The sequence below is a fragment of the Phacochoerus africanus genome, chromosome 16 (genome assembly GCF_016906955.1).
Source record: "Phacochoerus africanus isolate WHEZ1 chromosome 16, ROS_Pafr_v1, whole genome shotgun sequence".
Lineage (NCBI taxonomy): Eukaryota > Metazoa > Chordata > Mammalia > Artiodactyla > Suidae > Phacochoerus > Phacochoerus africanus.
In genome coordinates this window covers 1252921-1275414 of record NC_062559.1, presented here as the reverse complement: position 1 = coordinate 1275414, position 22494 = coordinate 1252921, and the positions used below count along the sequence as shown (strand labels likewise).

Below are 22494 nucleotides of genomic sequence, written 5' to 3'. Positions count from 1 at the left end.
CACTGTGAGGCCAGGTGGCTTCTGCTGCCTGCGAGTGCCAGGATGTTGGCACACATCCTCTGGCCAGGAGTGTCATTTTGCCACTTAGAGAAATCCGGATAGAGGTGGGACACGGCCCTCTTTGATAACAGGGCCCCCTCTTCCAGGCAGGGCTGGGAGCGACCCTTTCGGGGTTCTTCTGGAGACAGGCTGCAGGCCACAGCACTCAATGGTGTGCTAGGGAATTTTTTTTTTCAGTTTTGTCAAGAAGACCTGCCCTCGCAATGACCTTGCTGAGACCCAGCCAGAATCGGTCTCTTCGGAGGCTGCTTGGACCCTGCAGGGGTGGGATGGCCAGGCCTGCCTGGGAGGTGCCCGGATGCAAGGAGGGATGAGATGGGCTTGAACTGTGGATCCAGGCAGCAGGCAGCGGGGAGATGTGGTGGATCTGGCCAGAGGCAGAATTAGCTTTTCCTTCTTGCTTAGAAGATTCCCTGCTCTCCCAGCCCCAGCTCTGCGCTGCATCAAGGTCTGAGGCTGCTTGCGGCCATGTGGGGCCCAGCCCATCCAGGACCGTGAACTGATCCTGCGTCTCTGGACCTGACCAGCCACCCACCAGGACTCGGTCCGTCCAGCAGGATGGACCTTCCTGGGTGGTAAACCCACGGGCGCCTTGCCACTTATCAGCATCTCGTGGGGGTGACGCTGGACCACAAACGGGTGTGAGCAGTTTCTCCCCAGATGCTACCAACTGCCCAGGGAGAAACAGCCACTGACCATCGGGGAACGCTGGCCTCAGCCCAGGGACGGCACGCACCAACCCAGGGAGACGCAGCTGGGCCTCGACTGCTTCCAGGCCACCCCTCCCAAGACCCAGACCCAGGACCCACCCCGGGAGTGCCAGACAAACCCAAGCCAGAGACGGTCCCCAGAAACAGCCAGACCCGGCCCATCCTCGAGGGCACGGGCTTGTCCACCGTGGAGACGAGGGAGAGGTGGCTGCTGAGCGCCCTGCGGGCTGGACTTGGACTGGACCCTGTTCCAGAGAAAGCTTCCTGGGGGCAGGACGCGTCGGCAGAGCCAGCAGCTTCCCGGCTTCGGTTGTCCCTGTGGCTACCTCAGCGTGACACCGGGAAGCCGGTCAGGCACGTGAGAGTTATTTATACCATTGCTGTAAGTTTTTATAGATCTAAGATAATTTAGACTTCAAAAAATCGAAGGAGGAGTTCCCGTTGTGGCTCAGCGATAACGACCCCGACTAGTACCCATGAGGACACGGGTTCGATCCCTGGCCTCGCTCAGTGGGTTAAGGATCCGCCGCATTGCCGTGAGCCGTGGTGTAGGTCGCAGATGCAGCTCGGATCCTGCATTGCTGTGGCTGTGGGGTAGGCTGGCAGCTGTAGCTCTGATTTGACCCCTGGCCTGGGAACCTCCATATGCCACGGGTGCGGCCCTAAAAAGCAAGTAAAAAAACCCGACGTAAACATACGGAGTGTGGTGACTTTCACATCAAGTCTCGTGACACAAAGGGCCTTGTGACAACCCTGCACGTTCTCGGGCCCAAAATACAGGGGAGGGACCGAGGGGCTGTTCGTGCTTGTCATCCAGCCCCTCCCCCAACCCCGATGAGGGCAGAGAGCAGGGCAGGTGGGGGTGCCAGCTGGACCGGCATCCTGACCGCTCAGCCTTCCTTTTGGTGCTGCTTAGAAGAGTTGAGATTCTGCAAGAGAATTTTGTTTTGCCTCAATGCTCAGGGCTGACTTGAGCAACTCAGAAGCAGCCAAATGGCTCATTAAGGTTTTTTTTTTTTTTTTTTTTAAAACACTTTTTTTGTCTTTTGTCTTTTTAGGGCCGCATATGGAGGTTCCCAGGCTAGGGGTCTAGTCGGAGCTACAGCCGCCGGTCTACACCGCAGCCACAGCAACGCCAGAGCTGAGCCGCCTCTGTGACCTGCACCACAGCTCAAGGCAATGCTGGATCCTTCACCCACGGAGCAAGGCCAGGGATCAAACCCACAACCTCACGCCTCCTAATCCGATTCCTTTCTGCTGCGCCACGACAGGAACTCCTGTTTCGGTTTTTTGATTTTTATGGCCCCACCCTCAGTATATGGAAGTTCCCAGGCGAGGGGTCGAATCAGAGCTGCAGCTACCAGCCTACACCACCGCTCACGGCAACGCCAGATCCTTAACCCACTGAGCGAGGCCAGGGATCGAACCCACGTCCTCAGGGATACTGGTCGGGTTCGTTACCCCTGAGCCACGACGGGAACTCCTCACTAAGGTGTTTAAAGAAATGATCTCCAGCTCATGGGATGCTCTTGCTTCTTCCTTCTGCTCAGCATGTAGACTGTTCCTGCTGTCCCTGGGCTCGGCACTGGCTGTCCTGTTCAAGTTCTCAGTGTGACAGTCAGAGAGGGGGCGTAGGACCTGCTCGCCCTGTGTGGGGGACGGTAAGACCCTGCGGCGGTGGGCGGGGGGGGACTGGGCTGGGGTCCCAGAGTCGTCACCCCCAGGCACCAAGGCCCAGCCCAGCTTGAGTCACAGGAGTCCTGCTGGTAAGCTAGCCCTCGACGTGTAAAGCAGCAGTTGTGCAAAGGCCCCTCTCATCACCGAGATCATGTGGCACATGGGGCATCCGGCCCACGGGGGAAGGATGAGAGTCTGAATCCCACGACGAAGTGCATGCGGCAGCTTTCGTTCTCGGGCACAGATATTTCCAGAACTCTAAGGAAACGTGCCATGTGAGCCTGTTTCTAGCTCTGGTTAACCCATGGCCAACTGGTAATTTTTTGTCTTTGCTCCTGATGCTGCACACTTGGCCTTTTTCAAGAAGCATGCGTGCGAGCTACTTAGGGACATCTGGGGATGTCCCGGGGACCCCTGTCCTGACGACCGAACTTGGAGCTGGGAATGTCAGAGGCAGGCAGACTGTTTCCTGATCACAGGACATTCCACACCAGGGGGGCTGGCCTTGGAGTTCCCGCTGCCGTGCAGTGGGTTAAGGACCTGGCATTGCTGCAGCTGTGGTGTAGGTCACAGCATTGGCTTGGATTCGATCCCTGGCCAGGGAAACGTCCATGTGCCGTGGGTGTGGCCAAAAAAGAAAAGGTGCTGCCTATAAAACTGCACTGTGTTCCCCCCACCCCCCCCCACCCCGAATGGCGTGTCCCCAGGACTCGCGATCCCGCCACAGCTCCTCAGGCTGAAACGTTGGGGCTGTTGCCAGAACAGCCCGCGACCTGCCCTGTGCCAGCCTGACTCTCGCTCCTCTCGAGAAAACCAGCTGAGAAAGACATCCCCAGAGCCCTCGTGCCCAGGACCAGCTGACGGTACCTTTGTCTGGACCATGCCCGGTCTCTGGTCCCGCAGGTGCTCCAGCGTCGCCGCAATGTCAAGCTCCTTGGCGCCTGCAACAGACACGGACGGGGGTGAGTTCAGACACAGACCCCCCAGCGCCGCTGACCCCTGCGGGCTGCTGGGCCCCCTCCGAGCCAAGAAGCCGACTGAGATGGACTGGCGCCCCTCAGCCGGCATCGGTGCTTTCAGTGTGGGCAGTGGCTTTCGTCAGCGTTAATGCCAGAAGGCTGGGCTGGAAAGCTCTTTCCAGACGCCCACGTGGACACCTACCAACAGGAGCCAGCACCTTTCGAGACAAAGGCTTTGTTCTTTTTTTTTGGGGGGGGCGGATTTTAAAGAATGTTTTAAACCACCCAAAGCAGCGTATGAGTTTTGATCTTTTTTTTCTTTCTTTCCTTTTTTTTGGCTTTTTGCCTTTTCTAGGGCTGCACCTGCGGCCTATGGAGGTTCCCAGGCGAGGGGTCAAATCGGAGCCGTAGCCACCAGCCTACACCACAGCCACAGCAACGCGGGATCCGAGCCACATCTGCGACCTACACCGCAGCTCACGGCAATGCAGGAACCTTAACCCACTGAGCGAGGCCAGGGATCGAACCCGCAACCTCACGTTTCCTAGTCGGATTCGTTAACCACTGCGCCACGACGGGAACACCTACTGCACAGGACTTTTATTTAGAGAGATGAGAGATGAGGGAACGCATACACACACAGGTTGGGGTTTAAACCCAGAGCTGCTGGCCTTTTGGGAGCGAGTGTCCACATGTTAAGAAACGGCCAGGATGCCCAGGGAGCAGGGTGGCCGGGACCCCCCTCCTAGAGACGCGGCCACAGAAATGATGCTGCTTGGGTTGACAGCACAGGGACCCGTGTGTGGCTGGGTCAGCCTGTTGTACAACAGACCCTCAAGAAACACTGCAAATCAGCTATACTTTAATTTAAAAATGTAAAAAAAAAAAGTCAGTTTATCACAAATTCTTGTTTGGCCCTTTGCTAGACCCTCTGGTTGATGGACAGAAGGATGGAGTCCCAAGCTGGCGGGTTCGAGGCGGAGCCCTTTCTGTCCGCAGGGGGTTCTGTCCTGCGCCGGGGCTTGGGGGAGGCGCCCCCGGAGTGGCCAGCCCGACCCTCAGGCCCTGCACAGGTGGGGCCTCGTCCCGAGAGCAGGTGGCCGTGTTCCCCGGTCCCAGGCCTGGAGGAGGGACGGGGCTGGTCAGCCATCCCACGGCGTCTTGACCCAGTGCGCCCGGTGCTGCCCTTGGCCGTGGGGCCGGGAGGGGCTCCATCCGGCGAGACATCCTCAGAGGGAGGCTGTGGGCAGCTGTGCCATTTTCCGAGCGGTGGGCTGAGAGGGGCTTCGGGAGCTGTCGCTGCAGATGAGGGCGGGAGGGTGAGTGGGGCCCCGAGAACCTCAGAGAGGGCGCGGCTGGTGAGGGTGGGGCCACGGGAGGAGATGCAGTCCAGGCAGATGTACACGGGCAGGCGGGGAACTGCGACAGGGCTGCACCCCTGGAATGAGTGTTTCAGACCAGGAGGCGGGGTCCGGCTGACCCCGTGTGGCCAGCACAGCGGCCATCCCAGTGCCCAGGCTGTGGAGACAGGGCTGGCAGTCTCTCTCCATGATGAATGCCATCCTGCTGGGTACAGGAACCCTGGACCCCCCCCTACTCCTACCGGGGTCTAAGACGTCTTTCTTGCCAGGGTCTTGGCTGAGAAACTAACTCATCCAGGCCAGAGACAGGCTCTTGTTCCGTTTGCCCGAGGGCTCCTGGGCAGGGCTGGTGGTTTCTGTGCTGTGAGGCCCCAGGAAGAGCAGTCCTGCTTCAGAGGGTGCCCATGACTCCGGGATGGTCTGTGACAGTGGCTGGGTGTGCCGGGCCGCCAGGCCCCCCGCTTGGGGAGAGGACCCTGCCCGGTCCACAGGCCACGGCCCAGCAGCCCCCCAGTGCGTCTTCATCTTCCCAAAGGAACCCCAAAATGGGCTTCTCCAAACACAGGGTGGCCTTAGTCCTGCACGGAGCATGCACCCAAGGCAGCGTTTCATCCCCAAGCCCCTGTCTCCCCAGGAACACGGGCGCCTGCTCGGGGCTGCCCCTCTGCGCAGGGCTCCTGCTGCAGGTCTGCTTCAAGCATGAAGAAGCCTGGGAGGGCAGGATGCAGACTCCTCTGCCTGGGTGCATCCTGGGCGGGTGCCAGGCTCTGGTGGGGACCCAAGGAGATGGTGCACAGTGACCCCCGGAGGTTCAGGACCCGCAGCCACACAGGCTCAGGGACAGAGCCCCTCTGGGAGAAAGGCCCGTGGAGAAGCCGGGTTCCCAGCTCCGCTCGGCTTCCCTCCGCTGTCCCACGGGTTCCGGGAGAGGCGGGTGTGGACCAGGGCTGATCACCAGCCGGAGAAGATTCTAGGCCTTCAAGACAAAGCCGAGAGGCCCATGCGGGCCCAGACTGACACCCCCGCTTTGTAAGGGTGTGCAGGCTGCTGTCTTCTGTCTTGGAAACTCTGCCTTTAAAGACCCTCCCAACAGCTATTTTATTCTGAATGGCTGCTCTGAGCACCAGACCCAGCACCCATCGCCCCCGCCCATCGGTCCCAGGAGGTGGCCGTGGAAGGACCCTGCGCAGGGCTGGGGCGGGGGCAGGTGCACCCCCAGGTGCACCCCCAGCTGTGGAGCTGTGCATCCACAGCTCCATGGGGAGGGGGTCCGGCCCCCTCGAGCCCCTCGGATCGGATGTAAGGACCCCCCGGCTCTCCTCTGACGGCAGGGACACCCTTGGGGGGACTGTCAAGAGAGGAGGCGAGAAAAGCAGGCGGACAGTCTCATCAGGGTCTCCCCAGACGAGGTATTTAAAGGAGGAAACACGTGGGGACCAGAGCTCAGCACCCCACTTAGCCCGAGACCAAAATGTGACAGCGGAGGAAATTACATGGGTGCTTAAAAATGTACAGGACTGAAAAGAGAGAGGTGGGGGATGTCTCAGGGAGACTCGACGGTCTGAGGTGACGCGACGCCTCTGCGGGCATCAGGATGAAGGCTGATGAGTTACGTGAAGGGTGTGGAGAGAGGCGTTTTAACAGAACCACGGGCAGATCTTTTACGAGGGGCAGGGAGGATGTGCACCTCGCCCCTTCAGCTCCGGGCATCCTGGTGAAACTCCGGGGCATCAAACACAAATCTGTGCTTATAAAACAGCTACAGGGGGGTGGGGGGGCTGCCCTTCGTCACCTTATAAAGGGCTTCACTGAAGGTGAAAGGATTTATTTCAGTCCCCCAAGTATCTAGGAAGCTCCCTGCAGGGTGTTGGAAGTGGAATTCTCGCTTTACAAACCCCGTCTTGTGGGTCCGGGCCAACATTCAGATGGGGCCAAAGGCAGGTGCCCAGCTGAAGAACTGATGAGACAGATGCCGCTAAAACGCAGACAGACGGCAGGCGGGAGCAAGACAGCCCTACCAACCCACGGAGGGAGCCCCGGCTGATGCCAGGCCGGCGGTTCCCGTGTTTTCGACCGAGAAGCACCGTGGACGCGAGGGGAAGGTATGCACTTGCTGAGGTGCTGCGGTGGTTCAGGCGGGCGACTCCACGATGCACAGCAGAGGCCGGGCAGCGTGAGTCACCATGGCCCGCCTTCCCTGGCACCGGACGCGAGGCCCACGTGGCCCACAGGCTCCCCGGGGAGGCTGGCTGGGGGCTGCTCCGCGCACACCCACGGCTCCCGCTGTGGCTCCTACGACGCAGGGGTGGCTGGTTTCAAAGTTCACATATTAGGGAAGCACATTTTTAAGACAACAGAGGTGTTTTTTGTTTGTTTGTTTTTTCCTTTTTTTTTTTGTCTTTTTGCCATTTCTTGGGCCGCTCCCGTGGCATATGGAGGTTCCCAGGCTAGGGGTCGAATCGGAGCTGTAGCCCCTGGCCTACACCAGAGCCACAGCAACGCGGGATCTGAGCCGCGTCTGCAACCCATACCACAGCTCATGGCGACGCCGGATCCTTAACCCACTGAGCAAGGCCAGGGATCAAACCCGCAACCTCATGGTTCCTAGTCGGATTTGTTAACCACGGCGCCACGACGGGAACTTTTTTGTTTGTTTTTTTAGCTTTCCATAAAAGTAGGAACCACTAAACGAGACACTGGAAAAGAATATTGGTATTAACATATTAAAACCAATTTTACGATGAATCCATTCAAAGTGAAAGAAAACCAAGAAAACAGGCCTCTTTTTGAGGTTCGCTTTGCTCCCCCCTGGCGTTTGCCGGCTGGTGGGCGAGTCCTGTGACTCGAGGCGCCACCTCCTTCCAGGTGACGGCGAGTGACCATGGTTGAGGCGCGAGGAGGTCACAGACCGTCCCGGTCCCTCCGCGCTCGTCAGCAGGGCTTCGACGGCATCCTCACGCACGGTCACTTCATAAACACGTCTTGAGGTTTTGCAGGTGGCAGGGGTGCCATGCACGCTTTCTTCTTCAGTGTGAAGAACTCGTGACACGTTGAGGGCACAGGTGACAAAGGCCTTGATTCTGCACGAGGAAACTGCCTCCACTCATGCTCTGCTCCCAGCTAGGTATACCTGCAGGGACAGAGGGACGGCGGTGGCGGCCAGCTGTCCAGGAGGAGCCTCGTGGAGCAGTCCCCGTGTCCGGGGGGCAGGGGCAGAGCTATCTGTGCGCGGAGCTGGGTCTGCAGGGTCTGCGGTTTTCGGCTGAGCTCCGCTTTGGGAAGAAGGGCTTGGGGGCGGGGGGGGGGGGAACCAGTGACAGGAGCGTCCTCGGCCCCAACGATCGGGCGGATTCACAGCTGAGCTCCCTCTGTGGCGACAGGACCAGAGAGCCCCAAGCCAAGACGACGCATCAGGGAGGCTCCACCACAAGTCGGAGGGCCCCTCCTCTCGCTGCCAGGTGCAAGGGCCACCCTGGGCCTCGACCCCACATGCACGCATGCATGTGCACGCATGCGTGTGCCCACACGCACACACACACACAATCGTCCTGGGTCTGCTGTGCTCAGCGGGTTTACTTCATGTTTCTGGATGCTCTGAATGGACTGAAGATTTATCAAAATTACAACCAGGAAGCGTTCTTGTCGGCCGTCTGGAGTCATTATCGCCTGCGCTTCACAAGGTCTTCCTGGGATCAAAGGAGACTCACACGAGCATCGCAGCCACTTAAAAGTCAAGGGCTCCAGGACTCCACAAGCGAGGACGTTTCCATGGTTTATAAACACAAATTTGAAACCACTTCTCCGGAGAAACGGAGATGCTTTGTAATCTTCATAAAAAATACCCGTTAAACAAAAGCAGGACTCTGTGTGGCTCCTAAAGCTGCCGTCCCCGATGCTCCAGGAGGCTCTGCTCGTGGCATCTGGGATGCCGGGGAGGCATGGGCAGCGTCACTGCCGAGAACCGGGTACCACGTCGGGTAAAGAACAGAGGGCGTCAGAGGGGGCGACTGGTAAACTTGTGAAGATGCAGTGACAGCACGACCGTCGTGAGGGCCCAGTGCCGCCAGGAGCACAATGAACAGACCACGACCTGCCCCTGGAAGCGGAGCGTGAACGAGACGCGGAGGCAGCAGTGCCACCAAGGGGACACTCTCTACATCCCGGCACCGACGGCGAAGTGCCGCCTGTGGGACCTGGAATGACACAGGACACACGCTCCCTAGGAAACCTCCAGGCCGCGCTCAGTCCTCAGTGGGCAGGTCAGAGTGACAAAGGCGACAGCGAGTGCTTTCTCTGTGGCTTCAGGGAAGAGGCCGGGGCCCCGCGTCAGGAATGACCCCGGAGGCTCGGGGAGCAGGAGGGGCTCTGAAGGCAGCCCCCCATTTCAGCCAGGATCTGCCACTCTGAACCGCATGCTCCTGGGGCCCTGCAGGATCAGAACAGAGGGGCGTCTGGGGTGGGGGGGAGCAGCTGGGGCTTCAGAGACCAATGGGTGCCCTGAGGGCCTGGCCACTCATTACCCCCCCCTTTTTCTTTTTTAGGGTAGCACTTGCGGCATATGGAAGTCCTGGGCCAGGGGTCAAGTCGGAGCTGCAGCTGCTGGCCTACACCACGGCCACAGCAATGCAGGCTCCTTGACCCACTGTGGGAGGCCAGAGATCAAACCAGCATCCTCAAAGCGACAGTGATGGCACTCAGGCTGCTGAGCCACAGCGGGAACTCCTCTTGTTACCCTTGAACCGGGGGACAAGTCCTCCGGGGGGGTTGACCCTCAGTCGCTATCAAACCTGCAGTGAGGGCTCTCTGGACCCTTCTCCCTCCCGTGGCCCCTGAGTCTGTTTCTGGATCAGAACGCAAGCATGCGGCTGGCCTCTGGCCTGCTCGGTGGACGGTGGACGCGGCACTGGGGCCCAGTTCTGCGGAGTCCTCGAACCCCCGTCCCCCGCCCTGGTGAAAGGAGGGGCAGGGGTCCAGAGGCCTCAGGAGGGCGCCAAGAGGTCGTGGGAACAGCACGGACGGTCCGTGCTTGCCACAGAATGTTCCAGCACAAGTACACGTGCCAGTGGCCCGACTGACCCGGAGGGTCCCCAACGCAAAGGACAGAGGAGGGGTCCTTGACATTTTGCCCACGCAGAAAACACGGCCGTTCCAGCAGAGCATGGGCCTTGGAATCCTACTTAACACAGTGTTTGAGCCTCCACTGCCAAGCCAGCAGGGGGGCTGTGCTCGGGGGCCCCCTGTGCTGGGGGGAGCCAGGGGTCCTTGGCAGGAGCAGGGATGCGGTCTCACGGTTGGGGCATGAGCTGCTGCTGAAAGGGCCCGGGGTCTTCCTGAGCCTCCGGGGTCCAGGGGAGAGGGGTGCGTGGGGCTGGGGCAATGGCTGGGAGCACAGGGGCCACATGGACCCCGCGGGGCAGCTGGCTCTGCTAAAGGACACTGGGGACCCTGCAGCTGCATCAACGCCTCCACGGCCATGTGGCAGGGCCGGTGAGCCAGGGGCCAGAGGGACAGATGTGACCCTGCCCATGGGATGGGAGAGGTCAGCCCGGGCCTGGGGACGAGTGAGCTGCCGCCGGTCAGGAGAAGGAAGCGCTCACGGGAGGGACCGACGACCTGTCGGCAGGTGGGAGAGTTGGGGGGCCTGCCGGCGCTCGGGGTGACCTGAGGATGGGGGCTGCCTCGGGGGCGGCTGCAGGCCGCGGCTGCTGTGTGGCTCAGAGAGGCCTGGTAACATGTGCTTGGGGCGTTTTCCGGGGACCGTGGCCCCCCAGCAGAGCTGCCCCCAGCCCCCCGGGCGTCTCAGCTTCGACTGCCCAGTAAACAGACAAGGGAAGAAATATCCCCCTGTTGCCTGATGGGACACAATGTCCGCAACTGAAAGACCCCCTGTCCCCTATCTTTTCAGCCGAAACCTGAGCGAGCTGAGGACAAGGCATTAACCCCCCCCACCCCAAGGACAAGGCGTCACCCCCCAGGACAAGGCGTCACCCCCTGAGGACAAGGCGTCACCCCCTGAGGACAAGGCATCACCCCAAGGACAAGGCATCACCCCCCAAGGACAAGGCGTCGCCCCCCCGCCCCCACAAGTCAAGGCGTCACCCCCTGAGGTCAAGGCATCAACCCCCGCCCCCCACAGGGTGTCACTGGAGAGCCCCTCCTGCTGGATCTTCAGGTCTGTCGCTCCAGGGCCCCTGGTCTCTGCAGCCTGCCTCCCCAGCTCCCTTTTGTCCGTGGAAGAGCCAGTGCCGCCCCTCCGGCCCTCTCGTCCAGCAGCGCCAAGTCCATCCCGCCCGGACCTGCTGGACGTTCTCCTCCCAGCGGCTCCAGACTGGTCCCCGCCATCTGGCCTCCGTGGCTTCTCCCAGGTACAGGTTCCACCGGGGCCCTAAGAGACCTGCCCTGCACCCTGCGGGTTGTCGTGCCTCTGGGCGCTGCCCTCTGAGCTCTGGGCTCTGCCTTGGCCCGGCCGGCTGGACGCCTTTGCCACACCTCTGGGATCTGCTTCCTCAGCCATCAGTCAGCGTCTGTCCCCTTGGCGCTGTGAGGAATGGCCTAAGCTCTGTACCGGCTCTGGGACAGGTGGCAGCGAGGCACCCAGGGCCTGCACCCCAGGGCCTCCTCGGCACTCACTGCCCCACATCGCCTGCTGCGCGGGTATAAACTGCAGGGGCCGGGGTCTGTTCCTGTCTCACTGGCCGCGCTTCCAGGCGTTCAGTAAATACCAGGTTGAAATGGCACCTCCAGGGTTTAGCCCAGCATCTGCCAGAGGAGGAAGGGTTCTGTGGCGGTGGCCTCAAGGGACAGCAGGACCCGTGAGAGGCGGAAGGGGAGATCCAGGCTCAGCTGAGTCCTGGGTCCTGTAGGACAGGAGTGGCGTGGCCCTGAGAGAGGGGCTGCGCTGCTGGCGGCGTGTCCCCACATCCCCCTGACCTCCGGGTGCAGAAGAGACGGGGCTCAGAGCCGAGGACCCAGACCCGTCCAGGGGCCGTCGCGGGAAGACAGAGCGAGACGTGCGGGCTGGGCCCAGAGAGGAGGAGACAAAGGTGTGGACCCCTGTGGACGGCCACTGTCACCTGTTCCCAGGAGCAGAGCCACCCAGTGGGGCCTCCTGCAACGGACGGGACCTCTGCACGTCCTGTTCGGCGGCCACTGGGCCCTCGGCATGGGGCCGGTGTTTTCCATCTTAACTCACCTAAGTCGCCACGTGGGACCAGCGGCTGCTGTCGTGACCAGCGCAGCTGGGGGAGGGGTGCTGGGTTTTAAAAGTTCCACGAGCCACGAAATGTTATTTCTCCCAGAACAGGAGAAAATAACGGCAAAGCACCGTCTGATAGGCATTTCATAGTCACGGGATAGAAAGAACTCCTACCAAAAAACCCTCAATTAAACATGGGCAAAGCACTTGAACAGACATTTCACCAAAGGACATATCCAAAGGGTCAACAAATACGAGCAGGCCCTCCCCTTTAGGCTTTAGGAAAATGCAAATAAAGCCCCCAGGGAGATGCTGCTTCATAGCCACGGGGACAGCGGCTTTCAAACCCCCAGGAAGTAACGCGCGTGGAGGGATTGTGGAGAAGCTGAAGCGCCGCTGCAATGCTGGCGTGAGCGTGAAAAGGTGCAGCCACCCTGCAAAACACTAGGGAGCGTCCTCAAAAATTTAAACACAAACCACCCTGCCCTCCAGCCGATCCACTCTGGGCGCACAACCCCAAAGAACCAGAAGCAGAAACTCCCAAGAGAGCCGCACACCCCTGATCGCAGCGCATTGTCTCAGCAGCCGACAGCGGTCACGATGCAGGATGGACAAGGAACCTGGGGTCTGCCCGTGGGATGGCGCGTCAGCCTCCGTGAGGGGGAGCAGCTGGCACCTGCCACGCGGATCGGCCTTGAGGATGCGATGCCGGGCGACCGGAGTCAGACACCGAAGGACAAACCCTGTGCAGGTCCACTCAGGTGCGGTCCCGGAGGACTCAGGTTCCCGGGGACAGGAGAGAGGGTGACACTGCCACCTCCCTCTGGAGGAGAGATGCTTGCTGGCGTCCCTGGGCGAGGGGCGGACGGTGAAACAGGTCGGCTGCTGAGGATGGAAACGGGTCAGCTGGCCACGCTCCCGTGCCGAGGTCACTTGGGAATGACCTCTCAGCCACCTTCGCTTTGAAGGCCTCTCCCGGCAACCTGCTGGCCGGGGTCCGTGAGCACAGAGAGGAAAAGCCCGCTTCCGTGGCTCCTGCCAAACAAAAGGAAGGGGCCTCCCCGGAGAGTCGGGGCCTGGGGACGCCCAGCTTCCTCGAAGTGTGGTTTCTGCTGTGGCCTCTGGGTGAGTGACACCTGGCCAGCCAGCGAGGCCACCCCGCCCCCCGGAGGACCCAGCAGATGTGACCGTTGGGGACCCCACCATCGGCCTCTGCAGTCCTTTCACAGATTGTGAGGCAATGTGGGAATCCCTGAGCAGAGAGACCTCATGGACAAAAATATGAAAGCGTAAAAAAATATCTCAGCTGCAAGAGCAGCGTTGCTGCGTTCGAGCCAAGCCCCTCAGTGCGAGAAATCAGCTCCCAAAACACGGATTCTAATCCAAGTGTTCACGACGCGTCAGAAACGCGTTCACAGCCGCAGGAAAAATGTGCAGAGAATTTTACAGGACGACACTGATTTTCCCGCCACAAAACCCGTGCAGAGCAGTGGGCCCCCCCCAACCCCCCGCTCAGATTGCAAACTGCATTCGTCGTCTGCGGGCTAACAGCCAGACAGCGCAGAAAGGACGTGAATTAGTCCCCGTTTCCTCTCAAAGGCTCCAGATACCCCTGCAGGCCTTAATCCCCGAAAGCCCCCGTGAAAGGCCGAGGGCCAGGCTGAGGCCGCAGCCGGCCGGCTGAGTGCTCTGGGCTGGCCTCCCGGCCGAGGGGCCGATCTGGGGCCGGCGAGCAGGATGCTTTGGGGAGGCATTCTTTGGTCCTCCTGCAATTCATTCCTTTTAAGAAAAGGAAGCGGGAAGAAAGGTTTCGTGTCCAGGCCTTTGATCACTTGATGAACGCGGGGCCTCCAGCTTCTCAGGCCAGACAAAGGCGGCCTCGGCCACTCGGGCCCCGCCAGCCTGGGTCAGAACAAAACCCCAGCGGCTGCTTGCTGGGGTGGCCTGGGAAAGGCCCACCTCGCCGGCGGAGGGCCCCCCCGCCCTTTGATCTCCCCCGAGACCACGGCCCGGGGCCCCAGGTCAGGGGCTTTCACACAGCAGACCCCCCGGGCAGAGGGGAGCAGGTCAGGAACAGAGGAGGGGTGACCAATCTCAGGAAAGGATGGAGACCCCCCCCCGCCCAGCCCTCCCCGCTCCCTGGCTGGTTCCACCCGGCTGGGCTCGCATTGTTGGGGAAGCAGACGTGATGCAGGCACCACGGGGCGGGGGCTGGGGGGTCGGGCCTGCCTGGAGCGTTGGCACTTCCCGCTTCTCCCGGAGCAGACCAGCACCACCCCTCAGCCAGGTGCTGCACATGGCGAGTGGACCCCGGGCCCCCCCAGATACCGAGAAGGCAGCGGTGCCCGCCCGGCCGTGGGCTCCTTTCCTTCGGCCGAGCCAGGCTCTGCACACTGGGTACCCAGCAGGCTGGCGGGTCACGGGGCTCACAGAGGCGTCACCTCCAACGTGAGACGATGTGTGTCTCTTGGTTTAAGAGAACAGAAACAGTGTGCGTGACAGCAGAGAGGCAGGGCAATGACCAGGGGAGAAATACACTTTCCACGAAGGGATCCAGCCTGCGGCCACGCACGTTGCAAGTGAGGAGACAGACGTAGGTGTGGCGACACAGCGGCACTAGCAGGGAACAAAGGATGCTTCGACTAAAAAAGTTAGGTTTGTTGCTCAAAGACCAAAACGCGTTATGAAAGCGGCATTGAAGGCTTTGCTTTTTGCTTCAGTTGTTTCTTTGTTTGCACGACGCGAGCACCAGGCTACTTCAGGGGCATAGAATGGTCTCTGTGGTGCGAGCCTGGCGTCATTGTCCCCGGCCACCAGCAGGGAGCCTCTGCAGCGCCCAGAGGGCCAGCTCTGGACCCCAGCTAGTCCTCTGGGGACCAGCTGTAGGGCTGGCCGCGTGCTCAAGCTCTAGTCCAGACGGGTAACACGGGGCAATTATTTTATCTTCATGCATCTACATCCTTGGGCTAAAGACGTGTTCCAATTTCCTTTTTTTTTTAATGAGGAGAAAATGGAGTAAGAAAAATGCTTACTTCAAAGAGGCTGGTGTTGGCGTAGCATTTCTATAATCAGCATCTGCTCTTACGCCGGGCGAAGGATGAGGTGTGGGGGTTCCGGGGGGAGCGTACCCTAGCTAAGAACACGTGTGTGTGTGTGTGTGCGTGTGCATGTGCGCGTGTGCGCAAACCGATGTGGAGAGGACGATGTTTTCACAGGTGGGAGGGGGACCGAAGGTGTCGCCCTTCCCAGCGTTTCCCTCCCAAGTCCCCTGGGAGGCTGACAGGCACCCCAAGAACAGGTCGGTTTAGGGACCAGCAGGATCCGGGGTCTGTGCTGAACAGCAGGTGGTTCTCCCACAGGCAGGCCCAGGGCCGGGGGGATCCTCTCCCACCGGAAGGGAGGGCTCCCGGCTCCCGGTTCCCTCTGCGGCCACACTCCAAGAGGGGCCGGCTGGGCTCAGCCCCTGCGCTCTCACGGGTTAAACTTTGCCCCCACACAGCGCTCCAAGCCCAGGCAAAAGGTCCAGGACCATGGAGAGCGATGCATGGGCCAGACGGATGTGACAAAGGTGACCCCTTTTCGGGACAATCACGACCCAGGATTTCAGGTGGCTGCGAAACGAAACCTACATTTTGCCATTGTCATTTAAAGAGCAGGGTGGAGGTGCCGAAGGATGCTCTGAGCGGCCGCGGCCCTGGACCGTCCAGGCTGCCTTCTCCCGACTCGGGATGTTAACACGTGACGTCTCCGCCAGCCTTTCCCCGGCACCTACTGTGCGCCCAGCCCAGTGTGTGACCCTGGGCGGAGGTGGCGACAAAGGAGGACCCTCAGAAATGAGCATGCTTGCTGCAAACAGCGTTCCTCCGACTCAGGAAAGGGACAACAGGCTAATTCTCCCCAAGGCTTTTTGTGCCGAGTGCACCCAGGTTGCCATGGCAACACCATCGCGCCACAACAAAGCCACTCGCTCGGAGCCTTACCTTTGGCCATCTTATTGAGAACCATGTCGATCAGGACATAGGTGCCACTCCTGCCGGCGCCGTCACTGTCAACAGAGGGAGAGAGATGAGAGGCGCTGGGCCCTGCCGTCCCCCACGCCCCAACATCTTCCCTGGGCTCGAGGGGGGCCCCCAGAGGGGAGGAGGGCGGGGCACAGGAGAGGAGGGGAGAGAGTGGGGCGAGGGGGACCAGGGCGGGGTGGGGGGGGAGGACGGGAAGGGGATGGAGGGGGAGGGAGGGGAGGGGGAGGGGAGGAGGGGGGGGGAGGGGAGGGGAGGGGGAGGAAGCATCGGAGGGCTCTCAGCTCTCAGCCCAGAGCTGGGAGGGGATTCGCTCTTGTGCTGTGTCGATTTGTTCCATTCTTCCTTTTTTCTCCCCTCTTTGGTCAAAGATGCGGCAAATTTCGTCAGGAAAAAAAAAAAAAAGAAAAAAAAAAGAAATAAAGAGATGCCTGGCAGTGTCAGAGGTGATGGCATTTGTATTCAAAGGATCTGTAAGAGGCCGGCTGGGAGCTGCGCAGGATGCAGGATGGAAGACGAGGGCCGGGCGCAGGTCTCAGGCGCGTCCACGCTCCTGGGGGGGCCGGCCGACCGGTCCCTTCCTCTCTGAAGCTGGGCCCACATGCCCCCCGTTAATCCGAGGGTTCTTTCCTCTCTTCCTCGTCCCCCAGCTCTAATTGGAATATTTACCATCTGGACCCGAGATTTGAAAATGTTTTGCATCGTGGCTCAACATTGGCAAATGAAAGAAAAGCAAGAGCCTTTTCTGGGCGGAGAGAGGCTCTGGCACGTGGTGTCGCTCAGGTCAAGCAGGGCTTCCCTCGTGCCCACCGGCGGCTTGAGGGTCGTGGGGGGTTTTGGCATTTATACTCCCGGCAAAACCAACCGACTTAAGGACAAAATACGTCTCCATCTTCTGGACTCCAGGAGCTGTGCCTTCAGTTTCTGACCCGAAGGCGGGCCGGCCAGCCGGGAAACTCGCTGGGCCTGCGGGGCGTCTCTGCACCGTCAAGAGTCATCGAGCTCGGCCTCGACAAGTGGTTGAAAGAGCCCGGGCTGCAAAGGGAGCCTTTCCGCACCGCGCTCCCGGCCACTGGCGCCGCGGAGGCGAGGACCCGGGCACGCTGTGCTCGGCCGCCCCTCGCCGTCGGGTCGCCGCAGGGTCTCCCTCCCTCCTCCGGCCCCGCGGTGCCTCCCAGACCCGACGGCCCACGGGCGCTGCTCGGGCTCCGCTTGTGGCATGAGGTGTGTGAGCCCACTTCCGAGGGTGCGACCCACGCTCGGTTCTTGTCTTCCTCAGACGGAAACACACACCCGACACACACACACCTGACACACACACACGACACACATGACCCATGCACACGACACACACGACACACACACAGGACACACACAACAGACACACAACAGACACACGACACACACACCCCACGACACACGAGACACACACACACATGAGACACACACACACGACACACACGACCCATGCACACAACACACATGACACACACACAGGACACACACGACACCCCCCCCCACGACACACCACACACACACACACACACACACACACACACACACACACGGCTGTATGCACACACATGCACACACAGGACACACGCAGGTGCATTCACACCCACACCCCCATCCCCAGACACACGCACACACTGCTTGACTGAATGGACACACTTGCTGCTCTCAGGTTCCTGGCAGTCCTGTTTCCTTTCAACCCCAGGCAGAAAGGACGTTGTTCCATCCAGCAGTTCTGGGAGATGGAGATGTTTCTTCACCAAAACAGCGAGTGTGAAGCCTGGGGCAGAGCCCTTCCGCAGAGGGAGGTTTCTTGGGGAGGGTCTATTCTTCCTGGTGGTGTAAGCCTTGGGGGCACGAGCCTTTGGATTCTCACCCGAAGGCCACTCCTTGTGACCAGTCCTGGCCCCACGTGTCTGTCAGCCTCGACGCAGGGTCCCACGCGTCTGCCAAGCGTGCTGGAGCCGAGACCCTGCCTCACGCCAAACGTGCTGTCTCGGAGCCCAGTGAGGGTCGAAGAAAAAGTAGTTAAGATCCTTGGTTTTGGACTTCCCGTCATGGCACAGCGGGAATGAATCTGACCAGGAACCATGAGGTGGCGAGTTCGATCCCTGGCCTTGCTCAGTGGGTTAAGGATCCGGTGTGGCCGTGAGCTGTGGTGTAGGTTGCAGATGTGGCTCAGATCCTGCGTTGCTGTGACTGTGGCATAGGCCGGCAGCTACAGCTCCGATTCGACCCCTAGCCTGGGAACCCCCATGTGCCACAGGTGCCACCCTAAAAAGAAGAAAAAAAAAAGATTCTTGGTTTCCTTTAGAAGTACCAGTTGGATGAGTTATAAGGCAATTAGGAAGTTCAGCTCCCAGGGTTACCAGGATCTGCTTTTGAGGTGGGGACTGTGTTTCAATCCAGGATCTACTTGTGAGGTGGGGAATCCAGGGTGAAAGCTGTACTTGCCTGCAATGGACAATTATCGGACAAGAACGGCCCCTGTAGCACTTGTTTACTTTTCTGAAACAGAGAGAGACACAGATGTTATGGCTATGCTCCCCGACTCCTGCCGCTGTCACCCCAAACAACTCATAAGCCAAAGCAAATAGGCCCCCTCCTTGACATTCTGCAGGAGCCTGTTTCGACAAAGAAAATCAAAGTTACACACTTCCGAAGATTTATTTCCCTTTGCAACAGTCAATCGTGAAATAGAACTCGGAAAACCATGCTTCCTTTCCCACGATTTTCTTTTTCCCTTTACAAGTGTGATCTCTGCCCTGAGGTCCATGGAGCCGCCCGCCCCCCCCCTTCCTCCCCCCTCCCCTCCTGTTCCTCTTGTTGCTCCAGCGATAGGTCTAGATTCTCCACTGTAATTTCTGAGTTTTGCAATTTACCCTCCAAATTTCTTACAGCCTAGGCATCCCCCTGGGATGCAGGGGCACCACGGTGTCTCCAAACAGCATCTCAGAGGCCCCTCCGCATCTGTCGGTTTTGCAGGGACAGCTACATTACAGAGAAACCTCAGGTACGGCCGGGGCAAGTCCCTCCGTTATTGTCAATTTGATTACGTTTCACACCGCTGGTTGTGCAGATGTGAGACCAGGATTTATGAAAATGAACCAAGCAGAGATTGAGACTTTGTAACCAAGTCCGAAAGCAAAACAGAGCCCGGATTTAAAATTCACGGTGTGAGCTGGAAATTGTTTGTAGTTCCGGGAAGCGAGTAAGCATGTTTATAAAGTCTATCGAAATTCTCGCTAAAATATTTCTAAAGAAAGAAAATCAAAGACTGAATTCTGGTTAATTGGAAGGAAAAACGTGGGCAGGGCTGTGCTCTAAGATGTGCCGCGTGGATTTCTACGACGTAGGTCAGGAAGGAAAAATTAAAAAAGAGTGACAGTGGAAAGAAATCTGGTTTGTCAGGCCGGACGTGGGAAAAAGATCACCCTTCTTGGCAGAGGTTAGGCTGCTCTCACGGCAAGAGGCAGCTGGAAGTGGAAGTGCCACCAGCGTTTTTTCTGCTCCCAAACCCTAAGAGGGTGTGGGGTGGCATGAAGCAATGGGCACATCCGAGGATGGGAGATGCTTCTTAAGGGAGCCGCCTCCCCGAAAACCACGAGGGCAGAGGAGCCGGCTGTGGAGCCGGGGAGGATGTGGGCAGAGCCGCCTGTGCCCTGGGGCTGCAGCGTCTGGGAGTGAGACCCAGACCCAGGTGTAACGGGCTGCGGCCCCGGCCACGTCGTGGTTTCTGCTGGGGCCTCTCCTTGCGTCGGCCTGCACCCCAGCGTTAACTGCAGCGGAGGTGGCGGAGGAAATGGGAGCTGATTAGAGTCAAGGGCACGTCTGTGCCGGGAGGCCCCGAACCTTCTCGGCCCCTTGGGAATAAAACAGATTGGAAAATAGATACACACGCCTCCTCCTTCTAAAACCTCCCGTTCTGGGCTCAGGTTGTCAAGGCAACGTGAGCTTCAGCTCCGACAAAATAGATGCCAGACCCTAAGGACGTGCCTCAAGTGTGAGCCACGGGAGTCCGCAGCTCAGCAGAGGCTGTGTGTGTGCATGCAGACATGTCTGTATCCAGGTGTGCGTGAACGCACACGCATGAGCACGCTGTGTGTGTGTGTGTGTGGACATGTCTATCCAGGCGTGCGTGAACACGCCGTGTGTGTGTGTGTGGACATGTCTGTACCCAGGCGTGCGTGAACACGCCGTGTGTGTGTGTGTGTGTGTACATGTCTGTATCCAGGCGTGTGTGAACACGCTGTGTGTGCAGACATGTCTGTATCCAGGCGTGCGTGAACACGCTGTGTATGTGTGCATGCAGACATGTCTGTATCCAGGTGTGTGTGAACATGCTATGTGCGCATGTGTACGTGTGTGTATCCAGGCGTGCGTGAACACACTGTGTGTGTGCATGTGTGTATCCAGGTGTGTGTGTGTGTGTACATGTGTGTATCCAGGCATGTGTGAATATGCTGTGTGCGTGCATGTGTGTATCCAGGCGTGTGTGAACAGCTGTGTGTGTGTGCCTGCGTGTGCATGTGAGTGTAGGACGGGGCAAGCTCACCCGCCAGACCAGAGCTGGGCTGGCTCTGCTTTACCGGCTGTGCGCCTTCAGGCAGGGCACCCTCCCGGGCGTTCCTCAGTCCCTGGGGTTCCAGGCAGGCACCACCCCAGCTCCGCCCCCCATCGTTTTGTTCTAGCTCCTTCCTGACAGGCCCGTCTGTATTCCTACAGACTCAACTCAACTTTGGGTCAATCACCACGTTTTGCTCACTTTTCTTCTGATGGGACCAACACAAAAAAGGTTCATTAAGAAAGAAAAGTTACATGACCACCCAATTCCCTTCTTTAAACTGGGCTGGTTTGGGGCAGCGACAAGACAGGGAGTCCGCAGACCAGCCCTGTTCCACAAGAAAAACCTCCCTTGCTGAGAGATGCTGCTAAAAAAAAAGCGAATTCCTGGCTGCTTTGGCTGCGACTTGCTTCTCATTCCTGCAATTCCTGCCTCTACCTTAGGATCCATTTCCAATGTTATTTTCTCCAGCGTGTTGTGGCTGGTTGCCTCGGCAGGCAGGACCTGGGAAGCTTTTGATTTGGTATTTTGGTTTTATTTTGTTTTGTTTTGCTTTTGTCCTTTTTTTTAGGGCCGCACCTGCAGCCTATGGAGGTTCCCAGGCGAGGGGTCTCATCGGAGCTGTAGCCACCGGCCTACACCAGAGCCACAGCAATGCGGGCGGGATCCGAGCTGCATCTGCAACCTACACCGCAGCTCACGGCCACGCCAGATCCTTCACCCCCTGAGCAAGGCCAGGGATCGAACCCGCAACCTCGTGGTTCCTAGTCGGATTCGTTTCCGCTTTGCCACGATGGGAACTCCTGGACCTGGGACGGTTTCACTGCAATTTTAACACCCAAGCCAGCCCCGCCCTGTGCTAAACCTTTTCACACACAGCCCCAGTCCAGGAGCTGGGGAGCCGAAAGGCAGCCTGCCGCGTGGTTTCGCATTTTGTGTAGAGGGAACCAGGGTGTGTATTGTCGAAACGTGAAACACCACAAGGAAGAAAAGCAGACGCATCCCGAGGTCCACAGAAGCGGGTGTCTGGCTGGTCGACCCAAGACAGAGACGCGGGTCACTGGCGAAGGTGAGCCGTGCACGGCCGTCTGGCGTTACGTGACTAGAACCAACCATCTGAAAGCAAGAGGCCGCCAACACTGAGCCAAACGGGTGTCGCCTGGACTTCGGCCGGAGGAGCCCCTAAGAAGGAAGGATTAGCGATACAAACCAACCCACGGGTCATGGAGTGAGGAGGAGCCGCCATGCACCTGCCAGCCAGCAAAGGTCAGAGGTCGTGAGAGGCTCAGAAAGGGGCTTCCCCCACTGTCCCTGCAGCACAGTCACAGTTTCCAATGATCACTTTTGTGACTATGCAACTGGGCTCATATTACTAGCTGCAACATCACAAAAATGACACTGGCCACCGCTAATTAGCTGGCAAAGTAAGGGTTTGTCCATTTTACCGGGAGCAGCGCTGGCGAATGTCATTGCAAAGAGAGACGTGAGAGAGGAATGGAGCGATGGCGAGAGCGCTTCGAAAGCAAAGCCTCACGTGTGATGCTCATTATCTCTTAGCTTCGCAGTTTCTCTTTAAAGTGTAAATGCGCTCCCTCTGGGCGCCAGAAATATTTAATTACACATCCCGGGCTCTGACGCACACGCTGGGCCGGGGCGGGAATGGATGCCGGTCTATTGTGCAGGGCAGGCCTCGCGGCCCTGAGTGACCAGTGTCTTCAGAAGCATCTCTCCTTCCGACGGCGGACACCTGGGCACCACGTGACACAGAAAATCGCAAAGAAGCAGGCTGCGTCTGCTCGGAGCAAGGATCGCGGCCACGGCCCAGGGAACACGGGGGAGCAACCTCAGCTGCCAACGGGGCAGGAAAGCTCTGTCTCTAGTGAGATGCTCCCGGCGGGTCTGGGGGCTCGTCTTCCTTTTCACCTACTGTCTCCTAG

At 59.2% G+C, this 22494-nt stretch overlaps 1 protein-coding gene across 1 annotated transcript in view; it reads right to left on the bottom strand.

Moving 5' to 3' along the window:
* Positions 1–22494, bottom strand: part of PTPRN2 (protein tyrosine phosphatase receptor type N2) — a 711364-nt gene that overhangs the window by 5777 nt on the left and 683093 nt on the right. The window contains exons 20-22 of the mRNA XM_047763645.1: positions 18448–18501; positions 15943–16007; positions 3315–3388 (exon numbers count right to left, since the gene is read on the bottom strand). Of these exons, the coding sequence (XP_047619601.1) occupies positions 3315–3388; positions 15943–16007; positions 18448–18501 (193 nt within the window). The remainder of the gene's footprint in view (positions 1–3314; positions 3389–15942; positions 16008–18447; positions 18502–22494) is intronic.